The sequence below is a fragment of the Callithrix jacchus genome, chromosome 6 (genome assembly GCF_049354715.1).
Source record: "Callithrix jacchus isolate 240 chromosome 6, calJac240_pri, whole genome shotgun sequence".
Taxonomy (NCBI): Eukaryota; Metazoa; Chordata; class Mammalia; order Primates; family Cebidae; genus Callithrix; species Callithrix jacchus.
The window spans coordinates 106,093,472-106,121,227 of record NC_133507.1 but is presented as its reverse complement, the minus strand read 5'-3'; the positions used below and the strand labels follow the sequence as shown (position 1 = coordinate 106,121,227).

The window sequence follows — 27,756 nt, the reverse complement described above, 5'->3', positions numbered from 1 at the left end:
ATAAACCTCTTTCTTTTGTAAATTGCTCAGTTTTGGGTATGTTTTTATCAGCAGTATGAAAACAAATGAATATAGTGAACTCTTATTTTCACCCCTTGGCTCATTCTTTTTTGTTTATTGCTCCCAAATTTGGTCTGGCTTATTTTTGAAATTTGAAATCAGGATTAGATAAGAGTGGAAGGTAATATAAAAGAAGATAATTTCCCCAGAGCTAAGAATTTGTTCTGTATTCTCAGGGCCTTTTTGTTTTACAAAAAGTTGGAAGTTGATATTCGAGGGCAGGAAATTAGAACTCAAAGAAAAAGTAAAAAATTTTTAAAAAACAAAAAAAAGGTGGAAGTTATAAGAAGTTAGAGCAGCAAATTTATTTTTGATTTCCAGATCCTGCCTCTAAGTGTTCTCTGCTAGAACAAGTTAGCATATTTTTAAATAAAATTACTCATTGTGTCAGCATGTTAATTTTGAATTTTTTGGCTAAAAGCATGGTATATTTGAAAGCATGAATGAAATTCTGGGATGGAAGAGTAGGGCTCAATCCAGACATGAGGTATCTGCTGATTCTTTCTCCTCTTTAAAACTGCTGCTGGCCTTTGACCAAGTCTTGTTGCTTTACCCACCTCCTTTTTCAATGTGACGTAGACTCTTTCAACAAATCATCAGGCAGTCATTTCTTGACAGACTGTTCAGCATGATATAAAGTACCCTATGACAAAATGGGAGAAAAATCAAGTGCCTGTTTATGTTGTCCTCAAGTGTTGTGGTTAGAGGTCAGAGAAGGGAGAGAGAAGTAAGTAAGGCTACCTGGTGTTGGGGGAAGCCTCCAGTGGAGAAGAGATGCCTTGTACTTCATCTGAAAGGGGTCATTTGGGAGGGAGGGCACACCTCAGTAGTGGGACGCCAGATGGGGCAGGTACACTGCCTGCCCCCAACCCCAGGAGGCTCAACCAAGTGCCTCTGGGGAAGTGTCAGTCGTGTGTTTAGCTTGGCCTGCACTGGGACTGTCATCGGGACTCACAAAGGTGTGCGCCTGTGTTATAACATTTTAAAGTTAGAAGAGACATGAAAAATAATTTAGAACAACTTCATTATACAGATGAAGGAACTGAAGCTGAGAAAGGACAGCTGACTTCCTTTCCAGATTTTGAAAGAATAAAATCAAAAGCAGGAGAGGGTTCTCTGTACCAAGCCACATCATTGAAAGACAAAACTTAAAAACAAAACCTGAACAATAATAAAACCCCAGAGGACAAAAGCCAAGCTTAAGTGAAATTTCCTTATTGTGTTTCTGTGCTTGTGTTTGATCCCCTAGTAAATAATTGAAAAGTTTGCGATCATTCCCAAATGGAAGGGTTTCTAAAATATATTTGTCTGAAAATGTTCAGAAGAGCTATTCAGTATTCTACTCAGTTGATTTTATGGAGGGAGTCATAGGACTCCATCAGTGTTGGAGTAACTAGTTATGTTCTAGCCTGCCATGGCTTTGGAGTGATTTGTTCTTTGCTGGATGGCTAGATAAATCAGTAAAGACAGAATTCAGGAAAAGGGATGAGAGATGGAGTGGGGAGGAGACTCAGATTTAAAGAAGGTCTCATGCTAGGCCATGTGCTAAGCATTTCCTATAAGTCAGTTCCCCCAGGCCTCTGAAGAACTCATATCTTCAGCACATTTGTTCCGCACTGGTTAGCAGAGGTCACAGATGGCTCCCGAGGGTGTACTGCCTGTCCAGGTTCCTGTGCTGTGGCTGGTGCTGGGCTTTGCTCAGAGGAGACAGAAGTCACTTGCTTTCTAGGACAGAGTTTGTCAAGCTCTTTCTGTAAGGTTCATAGTAAGAAGTCCATTTTATGTTGCAAACTGGAGGGACACATGAGTCCCACAGTAAGAGGTAGAGCATTTTTCATCTAGAGATAAACCACAGAAGACAAGAATACTTGTCTAACATTAAGCCCTAACATAATGTTGTCTTGAGCCCCTTTCTTGTAAGTTGCCAGATTCCCTAATGAAAACAACTTTACCTCTGATTTTTGCCATCCTGATGCCTGCAGACATGTAAAAACCCTTGTAGATAAGCCACTCAAAGGTAGGAAACTGATGATTTTCTGCAAGGAAGAATAGTGTATCAATTCTAACGCTGGCATTTCCTTTCCCCTTTATTTAGGGAGCCCAATATTTCAGGAGGCCTTATTCACTTACCCTTATTTCCATCTAAATCAAACTTGTGCAACCTCTGGCTCAGAGGCCCAGGACAGCTTTAAATGTCAACACAAATTCACAAACTTTTTAAAAACATTATGAAATTTTTTGTGTGATTTTTTTTTTTTTTTTTTTTTAAAGCTCATCAGCTGTCATTAGTGTTAGTGTATTTTATCTGTGGCTCAAGACAATTTTTCTTCTTCCAGTGTGGCCCAGGGAAACCAGAAGATTGGACACTTTTGATCTAAACATTTGTCTTATGTTTTGTCTCTGGTTTTTCTCTGATGGTGATTTTACGAGATTAGTGCACTGCAAGCTACTCTTTTTAGTCACTGCAGTATGCAGGGTAAAAGGAGGTTTTAGGATAGATTGCACAGTAGTGAGTCTTTGCCTAGAATAATAGTCATGAGTCTTAATCCTGGTTCCCAGGTAATTAAGGAGAGAGAGTTCCTGCAGATCAAACCTATAGGACACCTGTATTAGTACTTTTTAAACTTTATATTATGAAAACTGAAACATTGGGCTGGGTGCAGTGGCTCATGCCTGTAATCCCAGTACTTTGGGAGGCCAAGGCGGATGGATCACCTGAGGCCAGGAGTTTGAGACTAGCCTGGCCACCATGGTGAAACCCGGTCTCTACTAAAGATACAAAAATCAGGCTGGACATAGTGGCTCCCACCTGTAATCCTAGCACTTCGTTTGGGAGGCTGAGGCAGGGGGATCACCTGAGGTCAAGAATTTGAGGCCAGCCTGGCCAACATGACAAAACCCTGTCTCTACTAAAAATACAAAAATTAGCCTGGCATGGTGGCACATGCCTGTAATCTCAGCTACTTTGGAGGCTGAGACAAGAAAATCACTTGAACCCAAGGAGGCAGAGGTTGCAGTGAGCCGAGAGTGTGCCATTGCACTTCAGCCTGGGCTACAGAGTGAGACTCCATCTCAAAAAACAAAACAAAAAAAATTAAAATTAGCTGAGTGTGGTGGTGGGTATCTGTAATCTGGCTTCTTGGGAGGCTGAGGCAGGAGAATTGCTTGAACTCGGGAGGCGGAGGTTGCAATGAGCTGCGATCGCACCACTGCACTCTAGCCTGGGCAGAAAGACAAAAGAAAATTGTGAAACATACACAGAAGTAGAGAGAATGTTATAATGAATCCATTTGCACCCAGCATTTAACTTCAAGGATTGTCAGTAACTTGCTGTTCTTAGAATGCCTGGTACTGACATGATACTCCTTATTCCCAGAGGTGGAAACAACCATAGAGCAGAGGGACGTTCTTGGTTGTGGATTCCTTTTCCACTTTCCAGGCAAAACTTAGACAGAAGTCTATCTTCCATTCCTTCCTGGCAGGCAGCTTCTGAGGGGATTTAAATGTGTGTGTGTTTAAAACTCAAAATGTTAAAAATTGTTTTTATTGTGGCTTTCTTAAATTACAAATTTATGTGTGTGTCTGTTGTGAAAATTGCAGAGTATACACATGTATGAAGGACAGGGTGAAAATCCTGTTCCCCTGATGACAAACACCCTGCACACAAACGTTGCATGTCAGTTTGTAAGGAAATGCAGTCATACTAATCTGCATACTGTTCTGCAGCTTGCTGTTTTTAAAAACTTCATAACATGGACATCTTTTCATGTCAAATACATGTAGATCTAAACTATTATTTCCTGTAACTGCATTCTATCTGTAGTATTGAAGTAGAGTACTTTAAGTTTTTTCCTTATCATTAAAAAATTTTTTACTTTTAAGTGATTAAGAGTTCCCATGTACATTTCACCCTGCTTCCCTTATTGTGAACTTCTTACAGTGCCGTGGTACATCTATCAAAACTAAGAAATACCAGGGAATCAGTAGAACACTAATAATCAAACTACAGGTTTCATTTGGATTTCATCAGTGTTTCCACTATGTCCTTTTTCTTTTCTTGGACCCAATCCAGGATACCACATTTCATTAGTAATTAAAATGTGATGTTTATGATGATGATAATAATTATTAACTGCCTTATTAAAATGTAATTTATATATGATAAATTATAAAATTCACCATTTTATAGTATACAATTAAGTGTTTCTTTTTGTGATATCAGAGTTGTGTACTCATTACCACTGTCTAATTTTTTAAGATTTTCATCCTCTGAAAAAGGAACTCCATACTCATCAGCAGTCACTCTCCATCCTTTCTGTCCAAAGCCCCTGGCAACCAACTAATCAACTTTCTGTCTTTAGATTTTTCTTCTGTCTCTATCCAGATATTTCACAAACTAGAATCATGCAATATGTGGTCTTTTGTATCTGACTGCTTCCGTGGATATCATGATGTTTTCAAGGTTTACCCATGTTGTAGCATGAATTCAGTACTTAAGTTCTTTTTATTACCAAATAATATTTCATTATATAGGTATACACATTTTGTTTACCTATTCATCAGTGTTTGGATATTATGTTGTTTTCACTTTTTTACTATTATGAATAATACTGTCATGAACATTCATGTTTTTGTGTGGATATAGATTTTTTTTTTTTTTACTGCATTTTAGGTTTTCAGGTACATGTGAAGAACATGCAAGATAGTTGCATAGGTACGCATGTGGCAGTGTGATTTGCTGCCTTCCTCCCCTTCACCTATATCTGGCATTTCTCCCCATGCTATCTCTCCCCAACTCCCTATACCCCACTGTCCCTCCCCTCTTCCCCCCAACAGACCCCAGTGTGTAGTGCTCCCCTCCCTGTGTTCATATGTTCTCATTGTTCAACACCCACCTATGAGTGAGAACATGCAGTATTTCATTTTCTGTTCTTGTGTCAGTTTGCTGAGAATGATGGTCTCCAGGTTCATCCATGTCCCTACAAAGGAAACGAACTCACTGTTTTTGATGGCTGCATAATATTCCATGGTGTATATGTGCCGCATTTTCCCTGTCCAGTCTATAATCGATGGGCATTTGGATTGGTTCCAGGTCTTTGCTATTGTAAACAGTGCTGCAGTGAACATTTGTGTGCTTGTGTCCTTATAGTAGAACGATTTATAATCCTTTGGATATATACCCAGTAATGGGATTGCTGGGTCAAATGGAATTTCTGTTTCTAGGTCCTTGAGGAACTGCCTTGTGTGGATATAGATTTTTAAATCTCTTGGGTATATACCTACGAGCAGAATGTTTGAAATATATGGTAATTTTATGTTAAACATATTGGGGAACTGCTAGATTGTTTTCCAGAGTGGCTGCATTATTTTACAATCCCACCAATAATGTATGAAGGTTTCAGTTTCTCCATGTCCTTGCCAAAAGTTGTCATTGTATTATTTTAGCCATCTTGGGTTTCTAAAGATTGAGCATTCTGCTGGGTTTGTTGTGAGCCATGTTGTTTGCACATCTCATGAGATGTGGTCCACACTTTTTTCCCTCCGTCACAGTGCCATGGCTCTAAAAGCTTTGTGTGAATTCAGAAAAGGCATGGCTTTCAGGTACACTGTGCAGGGAACCTAGGTCTGCTGATGGGTACAGTTCAGAGGATTGACTGTTTATAAAATATTCTTAAGGTACCCAGGCCAGGTTGAAAGCTTCAGTTTGCAAGGTCATTCTTACGATATATTCTGAGCAGAACTATGAGAGAATCTGGCTAGCTCTGAAAAATTCTTTGGGATTTGGAGTCTGAGGCACTTGGGAATATATCACCTTACCTGCCACTTTCCCCCTGATTCACAGCATGAGTGTATTGTCCATTTTCTATTGCTTATAACAGAATACCTGAAACTGGATAAGTTATTTTTAAAAGGAATTGTTTTCTTGTAGTCATGAGGGCTGAGAATCCAGAGTCAAAGGGCCACCTCTGGTCAGAGCCTTCTTGCTGGTGGGCATTCTCTTCAGAGTCCTGAGGTGGTGGAGGGTATCACACGGTGAGGGGGCTGTGTGTACTAGCTCTGGTCTCTCTTAAAAAGCCATCAGTTCCACTCCCATGATAATCCATTAATCCATGAATCCATTAATGAAGACAGAGCCCTCATGACCCAGTCACTTTTTTTTCCCCAGGTGGAATCTCACTCTGTATTGTCCAGGCTGGAGTGCAATGGTGCAATCTTGGCTCACTGCAACCTCCACCTCCTGGGTTCAAGCAATTCTCCTGCCTCAGCCTCCTGAGTAGCTGGTATTACAGGTGTGTGCCACCATGCCCAGCTAATGTTTTGTATTTTTAGTAGAGACGGGGTTTCACCATGTTAGCCAGGATGGTTTCGATCTCCTGACCTCATGATCCCTCCACCTTAGCCTCGAAAGTGCTGGGATTACAGACGTGAGCCACCACTCTCAGCTGACCCAGTCACTTCTTTAAAAGCCTCACCTTTCGCCAGGCATGGTGGCTCACGCCTGTAATCTCAGCATTTTGGGAGGCTGAGGTGTGCAGATCACCTGAGGTTGAGAGTTCGAGACCAGCCTGACCAACATGGAGAAACTCCGTCTGTAGTAAAAATACAAAAAATTAGCCGGGCGTGGTGGTGCGTGCTTGCAATCTCAGCTACTTGGGAGGCTGAGGCAGGAGAATTGCTTGAACCTGGGAGGCGGAGGTTGCAGTGAGCCGAGATTGCCCCGCTGTACTCCAGCCTGGGCAATGACAGTAAAACTCCATCTTAAAAAAAAAAAGCCTTGCCTTTCAATAACTGCAGCATTGTAGATTAAAAGTACAACATGTGAAACTTGGGGGACACATTCAAACCATAGCAGAGATGCTTCCTAGGATGCCTGGAGAATTTCTTTCTTTCTGTTGCTTTCCTGTTTCCAATCTGGGTGATGCTGCTTTCATTTTTAATTAGTGGGTTCTATGAGGGAGACAGGCCAGTCCATTGGGCTGTAGGAAGAACATTACAGCTCTTTGTTAATACTTATTTTTCATCTTATTTTTTGAAGTGATTCTGTTTCACCTATGCTTTATAACTGTAAATTTGCATAACAATACGTTATATAAGTAAATATGTGTAATAGGTATTCTTTTTTCCTCCCTGAGACGAAGTCTTGCTTTGTTGCCTAGGCTGGAGTGCAATGGCATGATCTCAGCTCACTTTATCCTCTGTCTCCTGGATTCTACAGTAGACTAAAAAGTTGGTAGAACTTATGGTTGATTTTGTTCTTCTTTCCAGCCTCCATTATTAATAGTTGAGTGACTGATTGATGGAGACAGAGTCTCGCTCTGTCACCCAGGCTGGAGTGCAGTAGCACAGTTTTGGCTCACTGCGCGCAACCTCCGCCTCCTGGGTTCAAGTGATTCTCCTGCTTCAGCCTCCCGAGTAGCTGGGATTACAGGTGCCTGCCACCATGGCCAGCTAATTTTTTAAATTTTTAGTAGAGATGGGGTTTCACCATGTTGGCCAGGCTGGTCTTGAACTCCTGACTTCATGATCCTATGATCCTCCCACCTCGGTCCCCCAAAGTGCTGAGATTACAGGTGTGAGCCACCACACCGTACCCGGCCCCATAATAGGTATTCTATGTAATCAGGAAGTCCAGAGGCCACTGCTTTAAACTATCTACTGAAGGAAGAAAGGTACAAGCAAAACTTACCATCTGAACTGATGACCAGGAGAGAGTAAGTTCTATCACGTGCTCTTGAGAAAGGCAGCAGTAGAAACCTAGGGCAAGGCCCAGCAACAGAGATTGACATCATTCACAGTGAGCAGCACTGCAAAATGGGGAGAATGAAGAACATAATTCAAACCACAGAGCTTGCAGAGCCTCAGAGACCACTAGTTTTAGGTTTGTAGACAGTTGCCCCAATGGTGCAAGTATTAATAACACACCTAAAGTCATTTAGTAGCAGAACTAGGATGCAGGTCTTGTGACCTACTACAAGACAACTTACATGGCAGTATAATAGGTGGCTGGACACACAGCTTTTTTTCATGGTGTTTTCGTTGTGTTAGTTTCTCTTTATTTGTATTTTGGTAACTCTTTAGCAGCAAGAAGTATGGGAGGGGAGATGCATGTCAGAAGTTACTCATTCATGTTCAACTTAATTTAGAATCCAACAAAAAGACATTTTTTCCAGGTGAGCAATAAGGCCTATCAATGGGATTTGTTCATTTATTCAACAAATAGGGTTCTAGACAATAGCAGTTATAATCAGATGAATATTTCTGTCTTCACGGAGCTTATGTTTTACTTACGGGAAAGAGCTAATAAGCAAGTTAACGGTGAACTTTATGACCTTTGAACAAAGACTTGAAGGAGATGCTGGAACAAGCTAGGTGGGTATCTTGGGGAAGAGCATTCCAGGCATAGAAAGTACCCAGTGCAGAGAGTAGAAAGGGTCTGGCACATTTGAGGAACAGCTAGGCCAGTGAAGAGAGGGGGTAGGGCTACTAGATAAGCTCAGAAAGGCAATGAGAGGTCAGATCGTGAGGACTTGTAGGCCATGGTAAGACTGGCTCTTAGCCAAGGTGTGGGGAGCCATTGCATAGTGTTGAAGAGAGGAGTGAAATGATATGAGGGCCATTCTGCATCTGGGTGCTGTGGCTCACACCTGTAATCACAGCATTTTGGGAGGCCGAGGTGGGTGGATCACTTGAAGGCAGGAGTGTGAGACCAGCCTGGCCAACATGGCGAAACCCTGTCTTCATACAAAAAATACAAAAATTAGCTGGGCGTGGTGGCACTTGTCTGTAATCCCAGCTACTCAGGAGACTGAGGCACGAGAATTTGCTTGAACTTGGGAGGCAGAGGTGGCAGTGAGCTGAGATCATGCCACTGCACTCCAGCCTGTCTCAAAAAAAATGGGGGGTACATTCTGCTTGTTCATTGAGAATAGACCTTGAGAGGGCTGGCATGGAAGCAATGATACAAGTAGGATAGAGTGATAATGTCTTGATGGCAGTCATTGTATTTGGGTTTGTTAATTGGAATACATAGTTCATGATGTTTACATTCTTTTCTGTTGTCGTATTCAGCTTCCCTCCGTCCTCCTTCCCAAAACTTGCTATCATTATAATTGATACTGATGATAGATGAATAAAATGAAATCTGTCTTCTGGAAGGTTGCAGTCTTGACTCTTGGCATTATAGAAATAGATGGCTTTAAAAATCAGGGGTCACAAATGAGTCTGAGTGCTAGAAGAACAGTATAATAGGTGGCTGGAAACACAGCTTCTGTCTCAGGCTAGTGGATATTGGTGGGAGGCCACTGGAGTTGATGAGGCTTGAAGCAAGTCCTGAAAGAGGCACAAGAGGAGACAGCAGAGAGAACACACGGTGTGCAGACGAGCATGAGAGGGCACAGCACATCCAGGAAGACTGCTGGTGATTAATGGGCCACAGAGAGACTTGCTGAGGTTTGTGTGCAGTGTGAGCTCTCCAGGCAGTTCTCAGCTCCATTAAGACTCTTGGTCTGCACAGGCCGTCTTGCTTTCCACCCACAACTCTTAGCTCCTGACCCAGGGCCTAGCTTACTTCCATAACAGCTGATATTTCTGGATAGAGAAATACGAAATACTTGTTTTGGGCAGGTGTAATGAGTTCTTCTGTGCATGATTCAATCACCAGAGACATCATAGGAGAATTGTTTCAAGCTTAGTAACAGATTTTGCTTTTTAAAAAATGACTTTATTGAGGTATAATTTATATACCATAAAATTTACCTGTTAAATGTACAATTTAATTATTTTTAGTAAAATTACAGAGTTGTGCAACCATCTTCACATTTCTCTTTTAGCCCAAAAAGATCCCTCATAACATTTGTAGTCATTCCCTATTCCTACCCCCAGCTCTAGGCAATGATGTATCATTTTCTGTTTCTACTGGTTTGCCTTTTCTGGACATTTCCTATAAATGGAAACATACAATATGTAGTCTTTTAGTCTAATTTTCTTTTTTTTTTTTAAAGACAGGCTCAGGCAGGAGTGCAGTGGTGCTGTCTCAGCTCACTGCAGCCTTGAACTCCTGGATCCATGCCATCCTCCCACTGCGACCTCCTGAGTAGCTGGGACCATAGGCAAGCACCACCACTCTGGCTAATATATATATATTTTTTACTCTTTTGTAGAGACGAGGTCTTCCTATGTTGCCCAGGCTGGTCTCAAACTCCTGGGTTCAAGTGATCCTCCTGCCTTGGCCTTCCAAAGTGTTGGGATTATAGGTGTGAGCCACTGCACCCAGCCTATCTTATTTTACTTCACATCATGTTTTCATGCTTCATCTGTATTGTAGCATGTATCAGTAGTTTGTTCCTCTTTATTTTTGTGTCATTTATTTATTTTGAATGTATTTTTTGAGACAGAGTCTTGCTTTGTCGCTCAGGCAGGAGAGATTTTGCTTGAACTTAGGAGGCAGAGATGGCAGTGAGCTGAGATTGTGCCACTTCACTCCAGCCTGTCTCAAAGAGAAAAGGCGGGGAGGGTAGAACATTGTGCTTGTTTGTTGAGCATTGACCTTGAGTGAGACCTTGATGCGATCATGGCTCACTGCAGTCTTGACCTCCCAGGCTCAACTGATCCTCCCACCTCAGCCCCCAGTACAGCTGGGGCACACACTACCACACACATCTGACTTTTTTTTTTTTTTAAAGAGATGGCGTCTCACTGTGTTGCCCAGGCTAATCTTGAACTACTGGGCTTGAGCCGTTCTCCCATCTCAGCCTCCCAAAGTGCTGAGATTCCAGGCATGGGCCACTGTGCCCAGCCTGTTGAGTGTTATTTAATTGTATGTATATACCACATTTTGTTTATCCTTTCATCATTTGATGGGCATTTGGATTATTTCCACTTTTTTGCTATTATGAATAATACTGCTGTATGAATAATGGCAGTATTTCATAATTATTCATTAATTCATAATTAATGAATAATTAAAGATACAAATCTTGATGTGACCATACATTTTTACTTTTAAAAAATAAAATACTTTGCTATTTTTTTTTATTTTTCAAGTTTTATGTATTTACTTTTAAAGTTTTAGGTTCAGGGGTACATGTGAATGTTTGTTACAGAGATGAACTCATGTCACAGGGGTCTGTTTTCCAGATTAGTTCATCACCCAGCTGTTCATCCCAGTACTCAGAGGTTATCTTTTCTGCTCTTCTCTCTCCTCCCACCCTCTACCCTCAAGTAGGCCTCAGTATCTGTTGTTTCCTTCTTTGTGTTTACCAGTTCTCATCATTTAGCTCCCACTTATAAGTGAGAACATGCAGTATTTGGTTTTCTGTTTCTACATTAGTTTGCTAAGGATAATTAGCCTCTAGCTCCATCCATGTTCCCACAAAAGACATGATCTCATTCTTTTTTTTTTTTTTTTTTTTTTTTTTGAGATGGAGTTTCCCTCTTGTTACCCAGGCTGGAGTGCAATGGCGCGATCTCGGCTCACCGCAAACTCCACCTCCTGGGTTCAGGCAATTCTCCTGTCTCAGCCTCCTGAGTAGCTGGGACTACAGGCATTGCACCACCATGCCCAGCTAATTTTTTGTATTTTTAGTAGAGACGGGGTTTCACCTTGTTGACCAGGATGCGGCAAAGTACATCTAGCACTGTCTGATTTGAATAGCATCTCCTTGGTACCAAGTAACTTTAGGTTGTTTCCAGAAATTTGCTTGCAAAAAATAAATGCTGTACTCCATTGAGGATACCCACAAAGGAAATAGCACATCGGCTCTTCAAGGCAATTTTAAAAGAAGCTCTAAAATATTTGCACAATAAAATCTATGCTTAGTTTTCCCGATAATCATCCTTCTGATTATGAGGAGGCAAAACAGAGGTGGATATGGATATTGCTTTAAAAACTAGACTCATGACCTGGAATGGAGAAAGTCTCAAGGTAGAGCAGGAACGCTGCCTCCCCTCAGCATTCTCACATCTGCTTAATGGCAATGCAAACTTGGGGCCAAAGGACTTCTTTCTCAGGAAGAACTGGAATACAGCGCCCTCTAGTGCAACAAATCCGTGTGGGTTTTTTCCCCCTGTGTCTTTAAAGTTTAGATGTCAAACCTTTGGCTTGAATATAAAAATTTTACAGCCGAGCTGTCTGCCGCCGCTGCCTGAACCGACTCTGCGCCGCCCGCTGCGATGAAAGCCGTCGCCCAGGTCTTCGTCCAGAGCCTGGACGTGGTCTACGGCCCGAGGCTATCCAGGCGCAAAACGAGTACCGGACGACGCGTGTCAGCCGCGAGGGCGGCGTCCTCAAGGTGCACCCACGACCACGCGCTTCACCTTCCGGACCGCCCGGCAGGTGCTTCGGCTCGGGGTCATGCTTGTCGGCTGGGGCGGAAACAACGGCTCCAACTCACCGCCGCGGTGCTGGCCAACCCACTGCGTCTGTCCTGGCCCAGGCGCAGCGGCCGCAAGGAGGCCAACTACTACGGCTCGCTGACTCAGGCGGGCACCGTGAGCCTGGGCTCGGATGCTGAGGGCCGGGAGGTGTTCGTGCCCTTCACTGCGCTGCTGCCTATGGTGGCGCCCAACGACCTCGTGTTTAATGGCTGGGACATCTCGTCGCTGCACCTCGCCCAGGTGATGCGGTGCGCGAAGGTGCTGGATTGGGAGCTGCAGGAGCAACTGTGGCCGCACATGGAAGCCCTGCGGCCTCGGCCTTCCGTCTACATCCCCGAGCTCATCGCCGACAACCTCATCCCGGGCTCGCGCGCAGCACCTGGAGCAGATCCGCAAGGACATCCCAGACTTCCGGTCTAGCGCGGGGCTGGACAGAGTCATCGTGCTGTGGACGGCCAACACAGCGCTTCTGTGAGGTGGTTCCAGGCCTCAACTACACGGCCGAGAACCTGCTGCGCACCACTGAGCTTGGCCTGCAGGTGTCTCCCTCCACGCTCTTCGCCGTCGCCAGCATCCTGGAGGGCTGTGCTTTCCACAATGAGTCCCCGCAGAACACCCTGCTACCTGGAGCTCTTGAGCTCGCGTGTCAGTGCCGGGTTTTCGTGGGTGGATATGACTTCATGTCTGGCCAGACCAAAGTCAAGTCCGTGCTGTGGACTTTCTCATCAGCTCTGGCCTCAAGACCATGTCCATCGTGAGTTACAACAACCTGGGCAACAACGACGGGCACAACCTGTCGGCGCCGTTGCAGTTCCGCTCTAAGGAGGTGTCCAAGAACAACGTGGTGGACGACATGGTGCAGAGCAACACACTGCTCTATACGCCCGGCGAGGAGCCCGACCGCTGCGTGGTCATGAAGTACGTGCCGTACGTGGGTGACAGCAAGGGCGCGCTGGATGAGTATACCTCGGAGCTAATGCTGGGCGGGACCAACACAGTGGGGCTGCACAACAGATGCAAGAACTTGCTGCTGGCCGCACCCATCACGCTAGACCTGGCGCTGCTGACCGAGCTGTCCCAGCGCATGAGCTTCTGCGTGGACGCTGACCCCGAGCCGCAGACTATCCACCCCGTGCTGTCCCTGCTCAGCTTCCTATTCAAGGCGCCGCTGGTACCGCCGGACAGTCCGGTGATCAGTGTGCTTCTCCACCAGCGCAGCTGCATCGAGAACATCCTCAGGGCCTGCGTGGGGCTCCCGCCACAGAATCACATACTCCTGGAGCACAAGATGGAGCGCCCAGGGCCCGGACTCAAGCAAGTTGGACTTGTGGCTGCCGCCAGCCCTGTGTCCAACAAGAAAGGTCCGGTACCTGCTTCCACCGACGGCTGCACCGGTGATGCCAATGGGAACCCACAAGTGGAGGAACCCCAGGTGCCCAACACCTGAGGCCCTGTCACAAAGCTTCCCTGCCCTTCCTCCCTGCTGGCTCCCCAGGAACCCATCTTTCCAGCCCCCACCCCCAAGACAATAAAGCCGCTGCCACTCTCAAAAAAAAAAAAAAAATTACAAAGGTTTGAATGACAGAGAAGTAACAGTATGAAGAAACTTACTTTTCATTAGTAACCATGATGATAATATATACATTAAATATTGTGGTATCAGGCATTCTGTCATGTGGGACAGCTACACATTAATGTGAATAAAATCAATATTTACTTTGAAAAATGTGTTGAATTATCGGCAAGAGATAAATTTAACAGAAGAAAAATGAGAGAAGTGGCCAATTTAAGAGGCCAGGCGACAAAGGGAAGAATCCTTGCATCCATTTGACATTTATCACACTCTGTGGCATATTACAGAAATCACACACCTGTTTCCTCTGTGCTATGTTATTCCTAATAATAAGTACCCATAGAAAATCGGCTTGCCTCCTGACTAACCTCTCCCATATTCTGTACAATACTAATGAGGCCAGCAAGGATCACAAAGAAGGAAAAACAAAAAATAGGAGCATCCTATTTTTGTGTTTCTTCAATACAACCTACAATAAGACCTTTCCCCCACTCTCTCCATTTACCAAATTTTCGCCCACAAAATTATACAGATTTCTCCAGAATCCTCTAACAAATGCAAATGTTTCTAACATGAAAAAGTTTGCTTACAGACTCAAATATTCTTCAAAGACTAAAGTTTGAAATCCATCTAATGTCAACCTCCTTTATCTAGAATCCACTAGTTTTAAGTAAATAGCACTTTTAATATACTTCCAAAGTAAATAGAGACATTTTCATTAGATGAAACATTACAGTTACTCTATACGTTCTTATTTTGTATTTGGCCTGTTGTCATCCCCTATTACGTTTTACGCTTCCATTTACTTACCCAGTAAGTCAGGCCTACCAGAGAAAAGTACATGAGTTCATGAACTTAGAGTACCCTGAGTTTTGCTCTAAGATTCATTATAGTGCTCAGTTCACTAGGTTCACCTACTGGGCCACTAAAAAGCATGATATAGAGCAGCAACTTCTCATTCTGTGTAGAAAAGGCCGGTGGTACTCATCATCTCTCCATGCTAATCGGCAATGGGGAGAAACTCACCCCCAACCTCTCTTTTCTGTTTTGTTCAATTATCCTCAGTGCAAATTCCACAGGCATTCTATCACCTGACCATTCCAGTATGTAGACTCCCAACCCCTCCTAGAATATGTCATGATAGAGTGATCCCACGTGAGACCAGAGGCTTATCCCTTCAGAATGCCCAGCACTGCTCTGATCCCCAACTCCGACTCTGTTAAGCTATTTCTTTTGTTTGTCCTCATATCTTAATCAACTTTTTCTTTTCTTTTGTGCTGGAGTCTCACTCTGCTGCCCAGGCTGGAGTGCAGTGACACGATCTTGGCTAACTGAAACCTCTGCTTTCCATATTCAAGCTACTCTCCTGCCTCAGCCTCCTCAGTAGCTAGGACTACAGGCGTCTGCCACCACACCTAGCTAATTTTGTGTATTTTTAGTAGAGATGGGGTTTCACCATATTAGCCAAGCTGGTCTCAAACTCCTGACCTTGTGATCCACCCACCTTGGCCTCCCAAAGTGCTGACATTACAGGCGTGAGCCACAACACCCAGCTCCTAATCAGGTTTTAAGTCCCCTATTATATGATGCTTTTGTATCCTGAAATCTGAAACTATAAATTATATGATCTGTAATTGTTATACCATCCAGTCCTCAAAAAACTGGATTTTTTTTAAAACAGTAAAATCAGCTCCACTAGCATTTATGGAGTAGTTATTAATTCAGCAGTACTATTCTGAGAGGGAGGAACACATAGGTAGACATGAGAAGCCTTAGAGCTTACAGTGAGAAATAACGTGGCACAGTGGTGAGAATGTACACACAAATATAGTCTCTCTAAATATGGCGATGTAAAACTGCATTTTATTAAACTGCCATTTACACATCTCATTGTATTCTAATTGCTTCATAGGTAAAGATGCTTAAATGTTTTTCCTAATATCCCAAACTGGAAAGTGATGAACATATTTAATTCTCTCTCTTTTCATTTTACTTGATTTCTTAGACAATTCAGATACTGTGGGGGAACAAGCTTGAAAACTAAAGTACTTAAGTCAACTTTATTGAGTGCTCACTATGTGCTAACTACTAGTGTGGCAGATTCTGGGGATAAAACTGAGCAAAAACCAGCAGTGATCTTGCACCGATGGAGTTTACAGTGCAATGGAACGAACCGGTAATAATCAGTCCAGTCAATGATGAATTATTACAGGAATAAGTGCTGCACAGAAGAGCCAGGGTGCTGAGTGCACAGCACAGAGGGCACAACGTGGACCTGGCCTATGAGCAGGGAATGGACCAGGCATCCGGGAGGGCTTCCATGATCAAGGACACACAGCTAGAGGAAAACCCTGAAGAGCACAGAGAGTACGCCAGGCAGAGAGAGGTAGGGGCAAATTCCTTGTGACTAGAGGGTGCAGGACAGTTCCAAGGAACTGAGAGGAAGTGGGAACCAAAGGGCAAGGGACAGCTTGATGGGAAATAAGGCAAAAGAAGCAGGGAGGGACCAGACCTTGCAGGACCTTGTGGGTTGTGTTAAGGATAGATCTTCACCCTCAAGACAATAAGCAGCCACAAAGGAGTTCTGCCTCTGTTGCTAATTACATTCTAAGACCACTCATGCAGAGCATCCGGCATACTCCCAGATCCATAGCAGTAGGCAGCAAATGCTGATTCCCTCCAAAAGGCATCCTACAACATTTACTGCTTTATCCAGAGAGTCTACCAATTAACAATCAAAATGAGTATCTCTTGTATTTTCACATCAGTATCGTTGTGAAATGAATTAGTATGTTGGAGTCTTAATGGAATGTCCATTATCTCTCAATATACAAATACAATCACCCTTTGATATCCAAAGGTTCTACCTCTGAAACCAAATGCAGATCAAAATGCAGAATTCAACAGATGTGAAACCTGTGGATAGAGGGCTGATGTTTTGTATATATGGGTTCCGAAGAGCCAACTGCAGGACTTGAGTCTGTGCAACTTTTGATATCTGTGGGGGTCTGAGAACCAATTCCCCACAGATACCAATGCACAACTAGATATACAAAAAGCAATTGTAGTTTTATTCCCTAGAAATGAACATTCTGGAAATGAGATTAAGAAAACAATTTCCTTTATACCAGCAGCAAAAAGAACGAAATACTAGTAGTAACTCCAAAAAATGAAGCAAAATATATAGTCTGAAAACAATAAGAGTATGGGAAGAAATTTAGGAGAACCTAAACAAATGGAAGTACACCACATGTTCTTTAACATGGGAAGGACATAGTATTATCAAGACGGCAATACTTAAAATTCATTGAAACCTTAATATAATCAAGATGGCAGTATTCCCTAAGTTGATATACAGATTCAATCCAATTTTTGTCACAATTCAAGTTGCTTTTGTTTTCAGAAACCAACAAGCTGACTCTAAAATTCATATGGAAATAGAAAGGATTCAGAATGACCAAAGCCATTTTGTAAAAAGAAGAGCAAAGTAGAGTACTCCCACTTTTAGATTTCAAATTTTACAACAAATCAACAGTAATGAAGACTCTATGTACCGGCATGGAAGAGACATATAGGTCAATGAACCAGAACTGAGAATCCACCTGTCAATTGATTTTTGACAAGGGTGCCAAGAAAATTTAATGGGAGAAAGAGTCTCTTTTATTTTTTTCATCAACAAAAATTTATTTCATTAAGCATGAAGTTACATTCACATTTGTCTACAAACACAGTAAGTAAGGAAACAAATTATCAGCTTTCTTGCTGTAGTACTGGATGTTCAGTGACAGGCTCACTTGAAGGCAGAGTCTACCCTGACGGGGACTCAAGATCAGTCACAACTACTTGGGAAAAGAACACAAAGACCACCAGCTTTCTTGCCATGGTGCCAGATGTTCAGTCGCTGGCTTACTTGATGGCAAAGTCAACCGTAATGGGGACTCACTCGAAAACAGTCATAAGTACCTGTGAGAAGAACACAAAGACCATGAGCTTTCTTGTGGTGGTGCCGGATATTTGGTGGCAGGCTCACTTGAAGGCAGAGTCAACCCTGATGGGGACTGGAGATCAGTCACATTTACTTGGGAGGAGAACCTAAAGACCTCCAGCTTTATTGCTGTGGTGCTGGATGTTCAGTGGCAGGCTCACTTCAAGACGGAGTCAACCTTCACGGGGACTTGAGACCCATCACAACTCCTCAGGAGGAGACCAGAAAGACCACCAGCTTTCTTGCCTTGGTGCCAGATGTTCAGTGGCAGGCTCACTTGAATGTGGAACCAACTGTGACGGGGACTCGAGATCAGTCACAACTACGTGGGAGGAGAACACAAAGACCACCAGCATTATTGCTGTGGTGCAGGATGATGAGTGGCAGGCTCACTTCAAGGAAGAGTCAACTGTGACAGCGACTTGAGATCGGTCACAAGTAGTTGCGAGGAGAACACCAAAACTGACAACTTTATTGCTGTGGTGCTGGATGTTCAGTGGCAGGCTCACTTTAAAATGGAATCAACCCTGATGGGGACTGGAGATCGGTCCCGACCACTTGGGAGAACACAAAGACAGCCAGCTTTCTTCTTGGTGCCGGATGTTCAGTGGCAGACTCACTTGAGCTCACTTGAAGTTGGAATCAAATCTCATGGGGACTTGAAATCAGTCACAAGTACTTGGTAGGGGAGCACAAAGACTACCAGCTTTCTTGCCCTAGTGCCGGATGTTCAGTGGCAGACTCACTTGAATGTGTAATCAACCCTCACGGGGACTCAAGATCAGACACAACTACCTGGGAGGAGAACACAAAGACCAACAGCTTTGTTGCTGTGGTGTGGGATGTTCTGCGGCAGGTTCACTTGAAGACAGCGTCCACCTTGACAGGGACTTGAGATCAGTCACATGTGTTTGGAAGGAGCACACAAGGACCACCAGCTGTCCTGCTGTGGTGCTAGATGTTCAGTGGCAGACTCACTTGCAGGCAGAGTCAACCCTGACAGGGACTTGAGATCAGTCACAAATAGTTCAGAGGAAAATAACAAGCCTACCAGATTTCTTGTTGTGGTGTTGGATGTTCATTCAGTGGCAGACTCGCTTGAAGGCAAAAGTCAATCAGACAGGGATTCGACATCCTTCCAAAGTACTTGGGAGGAGAACACAAGGATTGCCAGCTTTCCTGCTGTGGTGCCAGATGTTCACTGGCAGGCTCACTTAAAGGTGATATCAACCCTAACAGGGACTCTTGATCAGTCACAACTACTTGGGAGGAGAACACAAAGACCACAAGCTTTCTAGCTGTGGTGCCGGATGTTCAGTGGCAGGCTCACTAGAAGGTAGAGTCAACCCTGATGGGGACTGGAGATCAGTCACATCTACTTGGGAGGAGAACCCAAAGACCGCTAGCTTTCTTGCTGTATTGTGGGACGATCATGGCAGGCTCAATTGAAGGCAGAGTCAACCCTGACGGGGACTCGTGATCAGTCACAACTACTTGGGAGGAGAACACAAAGACCACAAGCTTTCCAGTTGTGGTGCCGGATGTTCACTGGCAGGCTCACTAGAAGGTAGAGTCAACCCTGATGCGGACTTGAGATCAGTCACATCTACTTGGAAGGAGAACACAAAGAATGCCAGCTTTGTTGTTGTGATGTCACGTGTTCAGTGGCAGGCTCACTCTCAGTTGGAATCAATCTTGATGGAGATTCAAGGTCAGTAACAACTACTTTGGAGGAGAACACAAGGACTGCCAGCTGTCTTGCTGCTGTTTTGGATGTTCAGTAGTAGGCTTATCAGAAGGAAGAAACATCTTGAAGGGAACTCGAGATCAATCAGAATTATTTTTGTTCAGTAGCAGGGTCATTAGAAGGTGGAATCAACCCTGAAAGGAACTCGCTTTTACCTTTAATATTTGGGGGTTGGGGGAAAAAATCCAGGTCTTGGTGGAAGATTTGGAGGAAAACCCCTGGGTGGATATGCATTCCTCACTGCAAATGGAGCATATGGTGGACCTGGGAAATCGCTTGGTGGAATATCATGTGGAGAAACTCCAAACGGTTCCTGGAGGAGGTGGGGGGAAAGGAGTTCCTCTTCTCATATTGGTAACATGTGTAATGCTTTCTGCCAAATCCTGTGTTTGGAAAATCAACTGCAGAAGGATCTTTATGCAAAAATTTGAATTTCTTCTCTGTATCAGTTAATTTTTGTCTGTACTTAGCATTTTCCTTCCTTAAGCCATTGAGGTTTTTTTTTTTTTTTTGAGACGGAGTTTCACTCTTGTTACCCAGGCTGGAGTGCAATGGCGCGATCTCGGCTCACCGCAACCTCCGCCTCCCGGGTTCAGGCAATTCTCCTGCCTCAGCCTCCCGAGTAGCTGGGATTACAGGCACGCCCCACCATGCCCAGCTAATTTTTTGTATTTTTAGTAGAGACGGGGTTTCACCATGTTGACCAGGATGGTCTTGATCTCTTGACCTTGTGATCCATCCGCCTCGGCCTCCCAAAGTGCTGGGATTACAGGCTTGAGCCACTGCGCCCGGCCCGCCATTGAGGTTTATTTCAGCAGTCTGAGCTGCCAACCAATTGTCATGTAGTTTTTTTGAAGGCGTAAAATCGGCTCTTGATAAGAAAGAATCATTTTTTCCAACTCTTCTTCAAGATGTTGGGCTTGCTTTCTATACTTGTCCAGCTGATCAGTGGTATAGTTGATCTTTTTGTCTTGTTTAGAAAGTTTCTCTTGTCTCTCTAACTGGTAATTTTTCTCTACAGTTAATGTTTTGTAAAATCTCACTGTTGTTTCTTCATGTAATTCAGTCATTACTTCAAGTTTCTGTTGAAGCTTCTGATTCTCACTTTCAAAATCTCTGTTTTCTGACTGCAAAGATGCTTGTTCAGACTGAAGATGTTTAATATGCCCCAGAAGCTGCTTCTCTGTTTTCTCAATTTCGGACAACTGAATGTAAATTTGGTTTCTTTCCCCTTCTAAAAGTTTTAAAGAAGCATCTATCTTAGCAGCATGAATCAGTTTCTTCAAAGCTCCTTTTGGAGGATCAGCTAAGGAAGCGCCATTTTCTGATTCACTCTTCATTTCTACTTTCGAGTTATGATCATCCATCATGTCTTCTCCAAGCACAGCAGCCCAATCTTTCATCTTCAGCAAGTGTTCAGTCAGCGTCTTGATGTGATCGTCTTTGTCATTTAGAACTTGTTCTGTGTGTACTTTGGAGTCTTCAAATAATTATTTTCTGTTTATTAAGTTCACTCACTTGTTCTTTCCCTACTTCAGCTTCTTGCAAAAGATGTTTCTGGCTTTCCTGAAGTTGAGATTTTTCAATGCTATCTTCAGTTGTTCTCCATTGATTTGAAATATGTTGAAGGGCATTTTGGCTTCAGCTAGGGAATTTGACAGATCTTCTAGAGACTGTCTAATTTCTGAAATATACGCCATCAATGGATGTTGTCTAGAATTTTCTATTTCTCTTCTTTTAACTCTTTTTTTAGATACGGTATTTCATCCTCCATTTCAGAAATGGACCTGCTCAGCTTTTCACAGGTTGCCTCCAAACTTTGTGCTTCTGTTGCCTCCTTCTCAAAGCTGACGTCCTGTAAAGATGACTCGCCTTCGTAGCCTTCATAGCTTTTTTGTAGAAAACTCAATTTTTCAAGTAGTTTACATTTTTCTTTAATTTGCTCACAAAGTGCTATAGCAAGCTTTTTCTCTCTCCCCACATATAGCCGACTCCTGACTGATCTAAAACTTCTCCACAAAAAGAGGGGAATAGCAAAAAATACCATAACACCTGCCCATATCACTAATTCCCATGGAAAACCATTAGAATTTGATACCATACTTTCCAGCAGTGCTGCCATGATCCTGTGTAGCTTCTCCATGACCAGCCCCAACTAGGGCTGAGGAGTAGCTCCAGGCTCCTACATAGCACCAAGGCTGTTCTGGTGGTTGCTGCAGTAACCAATGAATACATAGAATGAGTAGCCTTCAGTCTGGAACTGGAGCAGACCACTGTGGAACCGGCTGTGGGGGGAGCTGTGGACAGGAGTGGGGGCGGCGGAGGGCACTGGAGAACAGGTAGCCTTCAGTCTGGAACCCAAATCTACAGGCAGCAACTGGAGCAGACCGCTGTGGAGCCAGCTGCTAGGAGAGCTGGGGGAAGCTGACACCCACAGGCCTCTCAGGCCCACACTGGCCACCCTGACCCCCTTGTTACACCTTTACATCTTGAGGTGGCACGGGTCCGGGCCTGACCCCCATTTAACTGTTTTTTTTTGTTTGTTTGTTTTTTTAATTATTATTATTATTATTATTATTGGTAATATCATATTGTGTTAATTACTTTATCTTTTTAATAATAAAAACATTTGTCAAGGAGAGACTGCAAATTTGTGTTTCTTCAAAATTACCTTGGCCATTATGGACATTTTGCTCTTCTATGTGAATTCTACTATCAACATGTGAAGTTTCATTTAAAAAATCATTTTCGCTATTTTTAGTTTGTTTTTATAAACAGGGTCTCACTCTGTCACCCAGGCTAGAGTGCAGTGGTGCACAGCTCACTACAGCCCCAAAACCCTGGACTCAAGAGCTCCTCCCACCTCAGACTTCCAAGTAGCTAGGACTACAGGTGTGTGCCACCACACTGAGACATTTTGGCATTTTAAGTTGCATTATATTTACAGGTGATTTGGGGCAAATTTCCTTTTTGCATCATGAAAGTAACATTTTCCCCCTTTAAGATTATCTTTTGTGTCCTTCACAAACATTTTGTAATTTTCTATGTTAATGTTTTGTGCATATTTTGTTTTTATTACTAGTTTAAGAATAGCTTTTTAAAAAACACTTTTTTTTTTCTTTGACATGTATGGATGTGGTGGCACGTGCCTGTAGTCCCAGCTACTGGGCCGGTGGGGGGTGAGGGCGTTGGCGGGTTGCTGAGGCAGGAGGATCACTTGAAGCTGGGAGGTGGACGTTGAACCAAGTTCAGGCAACTGCACTCCAGCCTGGGTGACAGAGCATGAGCCCGTCTCAAAAAACAGTTCTAATAAATGTCAGCTGTTGCTGTTTACCTATTATCTCTCATTTCATTTTGAATTCCATTTAAATTTAATGTTTTCTCTCTATCCTCTTACCTACCCTTTTGAATTTTCCATGTTTTTGCCTCTCTTTATTCTGGATTTTTTCTGCAGACTTAGTTTCCTGTTTAGTTCTCTTCATGTATTTACAGTGCACTTAGAAAAAAAGCCCATTCATTGAGTATTTAATTTTTTCCTCTTGTATTATTTGTTTAATCTCTGTAACTTTAAAAGTTGTCATTTCTCGGCTGGGCACGGTGGCTCAGGCCTGTAATCCTAGCACTTTGGGAGGCGGAGGCGGGCGGATCATGAGGTCAGGATATTGAGACATGCTGGCCATGGTGAAACCCCGTCTCTACTAAAATACAAAAAATTAGCCGGGCGTGGTGGTGCACGCCTGTAGTCCCAGCTACTCAGGAGGCTGAGGCAGGGGAATTGCTTGAATCTGGGAGATGGAGGTTGCGGTGAGCTGAGATTGTGCCACTGCACTCCATCCAACCTGATGAAAGAGCAAGACTCCATCTCAAAAAAAAAATTTCATTTCTCTACCCAAAACTTTAATCATGTGATTTTTCTTCATAGACATAATAAGACTTATTTAATTTAATTAATTTATCGAGATGGGGTGTCTCTCTCTCTCGCCCAGGCTGGAGTGCAGGGACGTGATCTCCACTCCCTGCAACCTCTGCCTCCCAGGCTGAAGGGATCCTCCCACCTCAGCCTCCTGTGCAGAGCAGCTGGGACCACAGGTAGGCCACCACACCCAGCTAATTTTAAAATTCTTTTGTAGAGATGGAATTTCATCATGTTGCCCAGGCTAGTCTCGAACTCCTAAACTCAGGTGATCTGCCCGCCTCAGCCTCCCAAAGTGCTAGGCTGAGACATCACGCCTGGTCTGACTTGTTATTTTAAAGTCTGTTTTTAATTATTCTCCTATCCAAGGATCCAGAATTCAGGTTGGTCTTTGTTTCTGCTACTTTTCATTTATTTTGTCCTGTGTGCCTGGTTATCTTTGGTTGTGTTTCAGATGTTCTCTCTGAAAAATTGTTACAGGAATAGGCAGGGTGCAGTGGCTCATGCTTGTAATCCCAGCACTTTGGGAGCCGAGGTGGGCAGATAGCTCGAGGCCAGGAGTTCGAGACCAATCTGGCCAATGTGGCAAACCCTGTATCTACTAAAAGTACAAAACTTAGCTGGGCTAATCACACATCCCAGCTACTCTGGAGGCTGAGGCATAAGAATTTCTTGAACCCGGGAGGCGAAGGTTGCAGTGAGCAGAGATCGTACCATTGCACTCCCAACCTGGGCGACAGAGCGAGACTCCGTGTCAAAAAACAAACAAAAAAACAACAAAAGAAAAATTACTACAGGAATAAATTGAGGACTAGACTAGGATGATGTTTCTAAATCCAGAAATGACTTGTGTTTTTATCTGCTCAGGGCTTTTGGGCACAGACAGTCTAAACTCACTTTAATCTGATGTCAGGGATTAGGATTTTTCTGGACTACCCAGATGCTTGGAAAGTGGGCTGTAGTCCGTGTGAAAGCTGTTTTGTTTCCAACTCACACTCTTCCTAAAGTCTAGCCATTTGGGTTTCCAGCCCAAGTGGTAGGGAGATAACTAGGCCACCAACTTTGGAGGGCTTTGGAATCTAACCTTTGCCCTCCTAGATGACCCAAGAGATTATTAAAAGTGATTCTTTGTGCCCTTTCCCAGTGTTTAAATGGCCCCAGGGCAAAGTGGACCAGTTGCTGTAGGCTCATCTCTGTGAATTTTAGTTGTCTGTGTTTCTTGACTTGGAAGTCCTGTGCCTTCTTAGTTCTCTGATGCTTTCAAGCAGATGTTCTTTTATATCCAGCATTGTTAGTTGTGCTCAGCAGGAGTGTTGGTCCCAGTGACCTGGTCAGCCCTCTTGTCTCTTTTACAAAAGGGTCTTTTAGAGGTTTTTAGGATAATGAAACTGTGTTGGATCTTGAGAACTCATCTGTTCCAGCCTCATTTACGTCAATAAAATAAGGTTTATCGATCACCTACTTTGTATCCAGTGTCGTGCTATTATTATGGGAATTCCGAGGAAATGCAAGATGGTAGTATTCCTTACATTCAAGGAATTTAGCTGGGGAAACAAGCACGAATGTAGATAATTAGTAAAAGGTCAGAGGCGGTGTTCAGGGGTCATGCAGTTAGTGGTGTTGGAAGAAAAAAAAAACAACAAATTTAGTTTAAAGATTTTGATTGGCTTTTATTTGTGATTTTAGAATTAGGCAACATTTCATTCCATAAAACAGAATTGTGTGTTCCAATAAGCCATGCAGAAGAAGTTGGTTTTGTAGACCTAAGGGCTGAAGAAAGCAGAAACGGGAAAAAAGTGACCCCATGTGCCAGGCAGTTTTAAGCATCTTATATTCACACTTTAGTTAATCCTCATAACAATCATGAGGTAGCTGTTATCATTGTCCCTGTTTTACAGTTGAGATTTCGGCACAAAGAGGTCTTTACAGCTCATTATTAGAGTGATCTTCTGGGCAAGGACTTTTTCATGTATCCTTTCTTGAGTAGGGAAATGGAAGCCCAGGAGAAGGGTCCGAGCTGTCAGTGCTGGAACTGCCTTCTGTCATCCTGGTTGGCGCCCTTGACCTTTCCTGTCTTATTTCTTTGGGGCTGAGGTGCATCTGCCCACTCAGTCTCCTTTGGGAGTTTCCACACTTCCCAGACCATCTAGGCAAGGCATGGAAACCTGACTGTCCGGGACTTAATGAAGCCTTCTCTGCTCAGACCTACCAAGTAAACTGCCATCCTGGAAAAGCTGAAGTCAGTTTTCATGCTAATAAACTATAGTCCTCTTTACCTTAGCCTTGGACATGTATGAAAGGGATGCTTCTGTAATGAATAACGCCCCTACCTGTAACCAGTAATGCAACTGTACAGATGCTTAAGATTTCACCAGACAAAAGCTATTTGACTCACTTAAGTGCTGGCTTTTTTTTTTTTTGAGATGAAGTCTCGCTCTGTCGACAGGCTGAAGTGCAGTGGCACAATCTTGGCTCACTGCAACCTCCGACTCCCTGGTTCAAGTGATTCTCCTGCCTCCTGAGTAGCTGGGATTACAGGCTTTCGTCACCATGCCCAGCTAATTTTTGTATTTTTAGTAGAGACAGGGTTTCACCAGATTTCACTCGTAATCTGCCTGCCTTGGCCTGCCAACGTACCGTGCCCAGCAGGGGTGTTCTTTTTAAAAAAATCAACAATTTTTTTTTTTTTACAGAAAAATTGCAAAGATAATACAGTCTCATTATTATATCTAACAGTGTGGTTTATTACAACTAATGATCCAGTATTGATATATTATTACTAAAGTTCATGCTTTATTAATATTTCCTTAGTTTCTACCTAAGGAAAAATATCATTTTTTCTGGTTTAGACTCTGTTCCAGGACACCTCATTACATTGAATTGTTATGTTTCCCTTGGCTCCTGTTGTCGTGAGTTTCTCAGAGTTCTTGCTTTTGAGATCTTGATAGTTTTGAGGAGTACTGGTCAGGTGTTTTATAGGATGCCCCTCTCTTGAAATGTGTCTGTTTTCTTCATGCTTAGACTGGGCTTAGGACTATCACAGAGGCAAAATGCCGTTTTCATAACACCATATCAAGTGTACTTGATGGTGACTTCCACCGTCTCTGCTGGCTGTAGTTACTCGCCCCACTTCATACTGTACTGTTTGGAAGAAAGTCATAGTTTGAAACCTAATTCTTTTTAGCTTGAAAATAGAGTCATTATTTTAAAGTGTTTATACCATTATTATATTATTAAAAGAAAAATCTGTTTACAAATTGTTCTTTTTATAAAAGTATTAAAAATTATTTTCTTAAAAATTGTCAGGTAGCCTGTTTCTTTCAAGAACATTTTACATATTGTGGGAATTATTGGGCCAATTTGGATTCCTTCAATTTTGAAGCAGTAGATTTCAAAGCTGAGTAGAAAAGCCAGCAGTTTTTGCTCTTATCAGCTGCCAGACGCAGGGCTAGGCCATATATGAACATTGGGCAGTGCCGGACGTTGTGTTTGGAAGCATGTTTAATCAAGTCTCACAGTGGAGATCTGTGCACCTCAGACTCCCAAAATGCTGATGACATCTTATGTGGAAGTGCAAACGCTGACTGAAACTCAATGTAGGGTACAGAGCTAATTAACCACGAAAAGAAGTGACAAGACATTTGCATTGGGTAATATTGACATTCTCTAAGGAAAATTGGAGGTTTTCGCGAAAACATAATCACCTTGTATGCTATCTACTGCAATAATAAAACGCAAAACTTACTTTTTGTAATCTGCTGTTATTAAAGGGTTTTCGTTGTTTTCCAAAAATTGCACCAACGTAAAGCAGAGCTTCAGTTGATGCGAGTGTGTTGTTTAGGCGTTAGCAGTACTGCCCTCACTATACGTTCATTGGACAGTAGCGCAACCCCAAGAAAAGGATGGTTGCCGTAGATGTTTCGTGCGCTGCAAGCCGGAAGCGCCAAAACCTGGTAGGGTTGTGGTAATTAATTCGTGAGTCCCGCCCTAGTCGGCCTGGTTGCTACCTTACCTGCAGCCTGCACAGCTTTTGACGACACCACAATTCTTTGTTTTCTGAGGCTCACGAAGGGTCGCAAAAATCGCGGCCGGGTTTTACCCAT

General features: G+C 43.3%; 2 protein-coding genes, 1 non-coding gene and 1 pseudogene across 62 annotated transcripts in view; 2 read left to right on the top strand and 2 right to left on the bottom strand.

The window, feature by feature from the left end:
- CLASP1 (cytoplasmic linker associated protein 1) overlaps positions 1-27,756 on the top strand; it is a 289,654-nt gene that overhangs the window by 83,760 nt on the left and 178,138 nt on the right. The window lies entirely within an intron of this gene.
- LOC144576679 (uncharacterized) lies at positions 456-27,561 on the bottom strand. 12 transcript variants are annotated; one of them, XM_078328024.1, is made up of 6 exons: positions 27,399-27,561; positions 7,748-7,865; positions 4,956-5,039; positions 2,013-2,096; positions 802-850; positions 456-703 (listed from the first exon to the last, which is right to left on the bottom strand). In XM_078328024.1, the coding sequence occupies exons 2-6, from the start codon at positions 7,848-7,850 to the stop codon at positions 646-648; spliced, it is 378 nt and encodes a 125-aa protein (XP_078184150.1). In that variant the 5' UTR covers positions 7,851-7,865; positions 27,399-27,561; the 3' UTR covers positions 456-645. The 12 variants fall into 12 exon arrangements, 7 of the variants coding, with proteins under 7 accessions (XP_078184150.1, XP_078184151.1, XP_078184153.1 ...); XM_078328025.1 differs by lacking the exon at positions 27,399-27,561 and adding an exon at positions 12,154-12,309; XR_013518995.1 differs by lacking the exon at positions 802-850.
- Positions 12,102-14,019, top strand: LOC144576678 (inositol-3-phosphate synthase 1 pseudogene; annotated as a pseudogene).
- LOC118155148 (U4atac minor spliceosomal RNA) lies at positions 27,435-27,560 on the bottom strand. Its single transcript, XR_004745369.1, has one exon. It is a non-coding gene; the product is annotated as a U4atac minor spliceosomal RNA (small nuclear RNA).

Excerpts from the sequence above, each read along its gene's own strand:
- LOC144576679 (XM_078328024.1), bottom strand. The coding sequence starts at position 7,850 with ATGATGTCAATCTCTGTTGCTGGGCCTTGCCCTAGGTTTCTACTGCTG. Across the intron at positions 2,097-4,955 it reads CTGCATGTTCTCACTCATAG|AAAATCATCAGTTTCCTACC; the intron begins GTGGGTGTTGAA and ends TCTTCCTTGCAG. Across the intron at positions 704-801 it reads GAGGCTTCCCCCAACACCAG|GGTACTTTATATCATGCTGA; the intron begins GTAGCCTTACTT and ends ATTTTGTCATAG.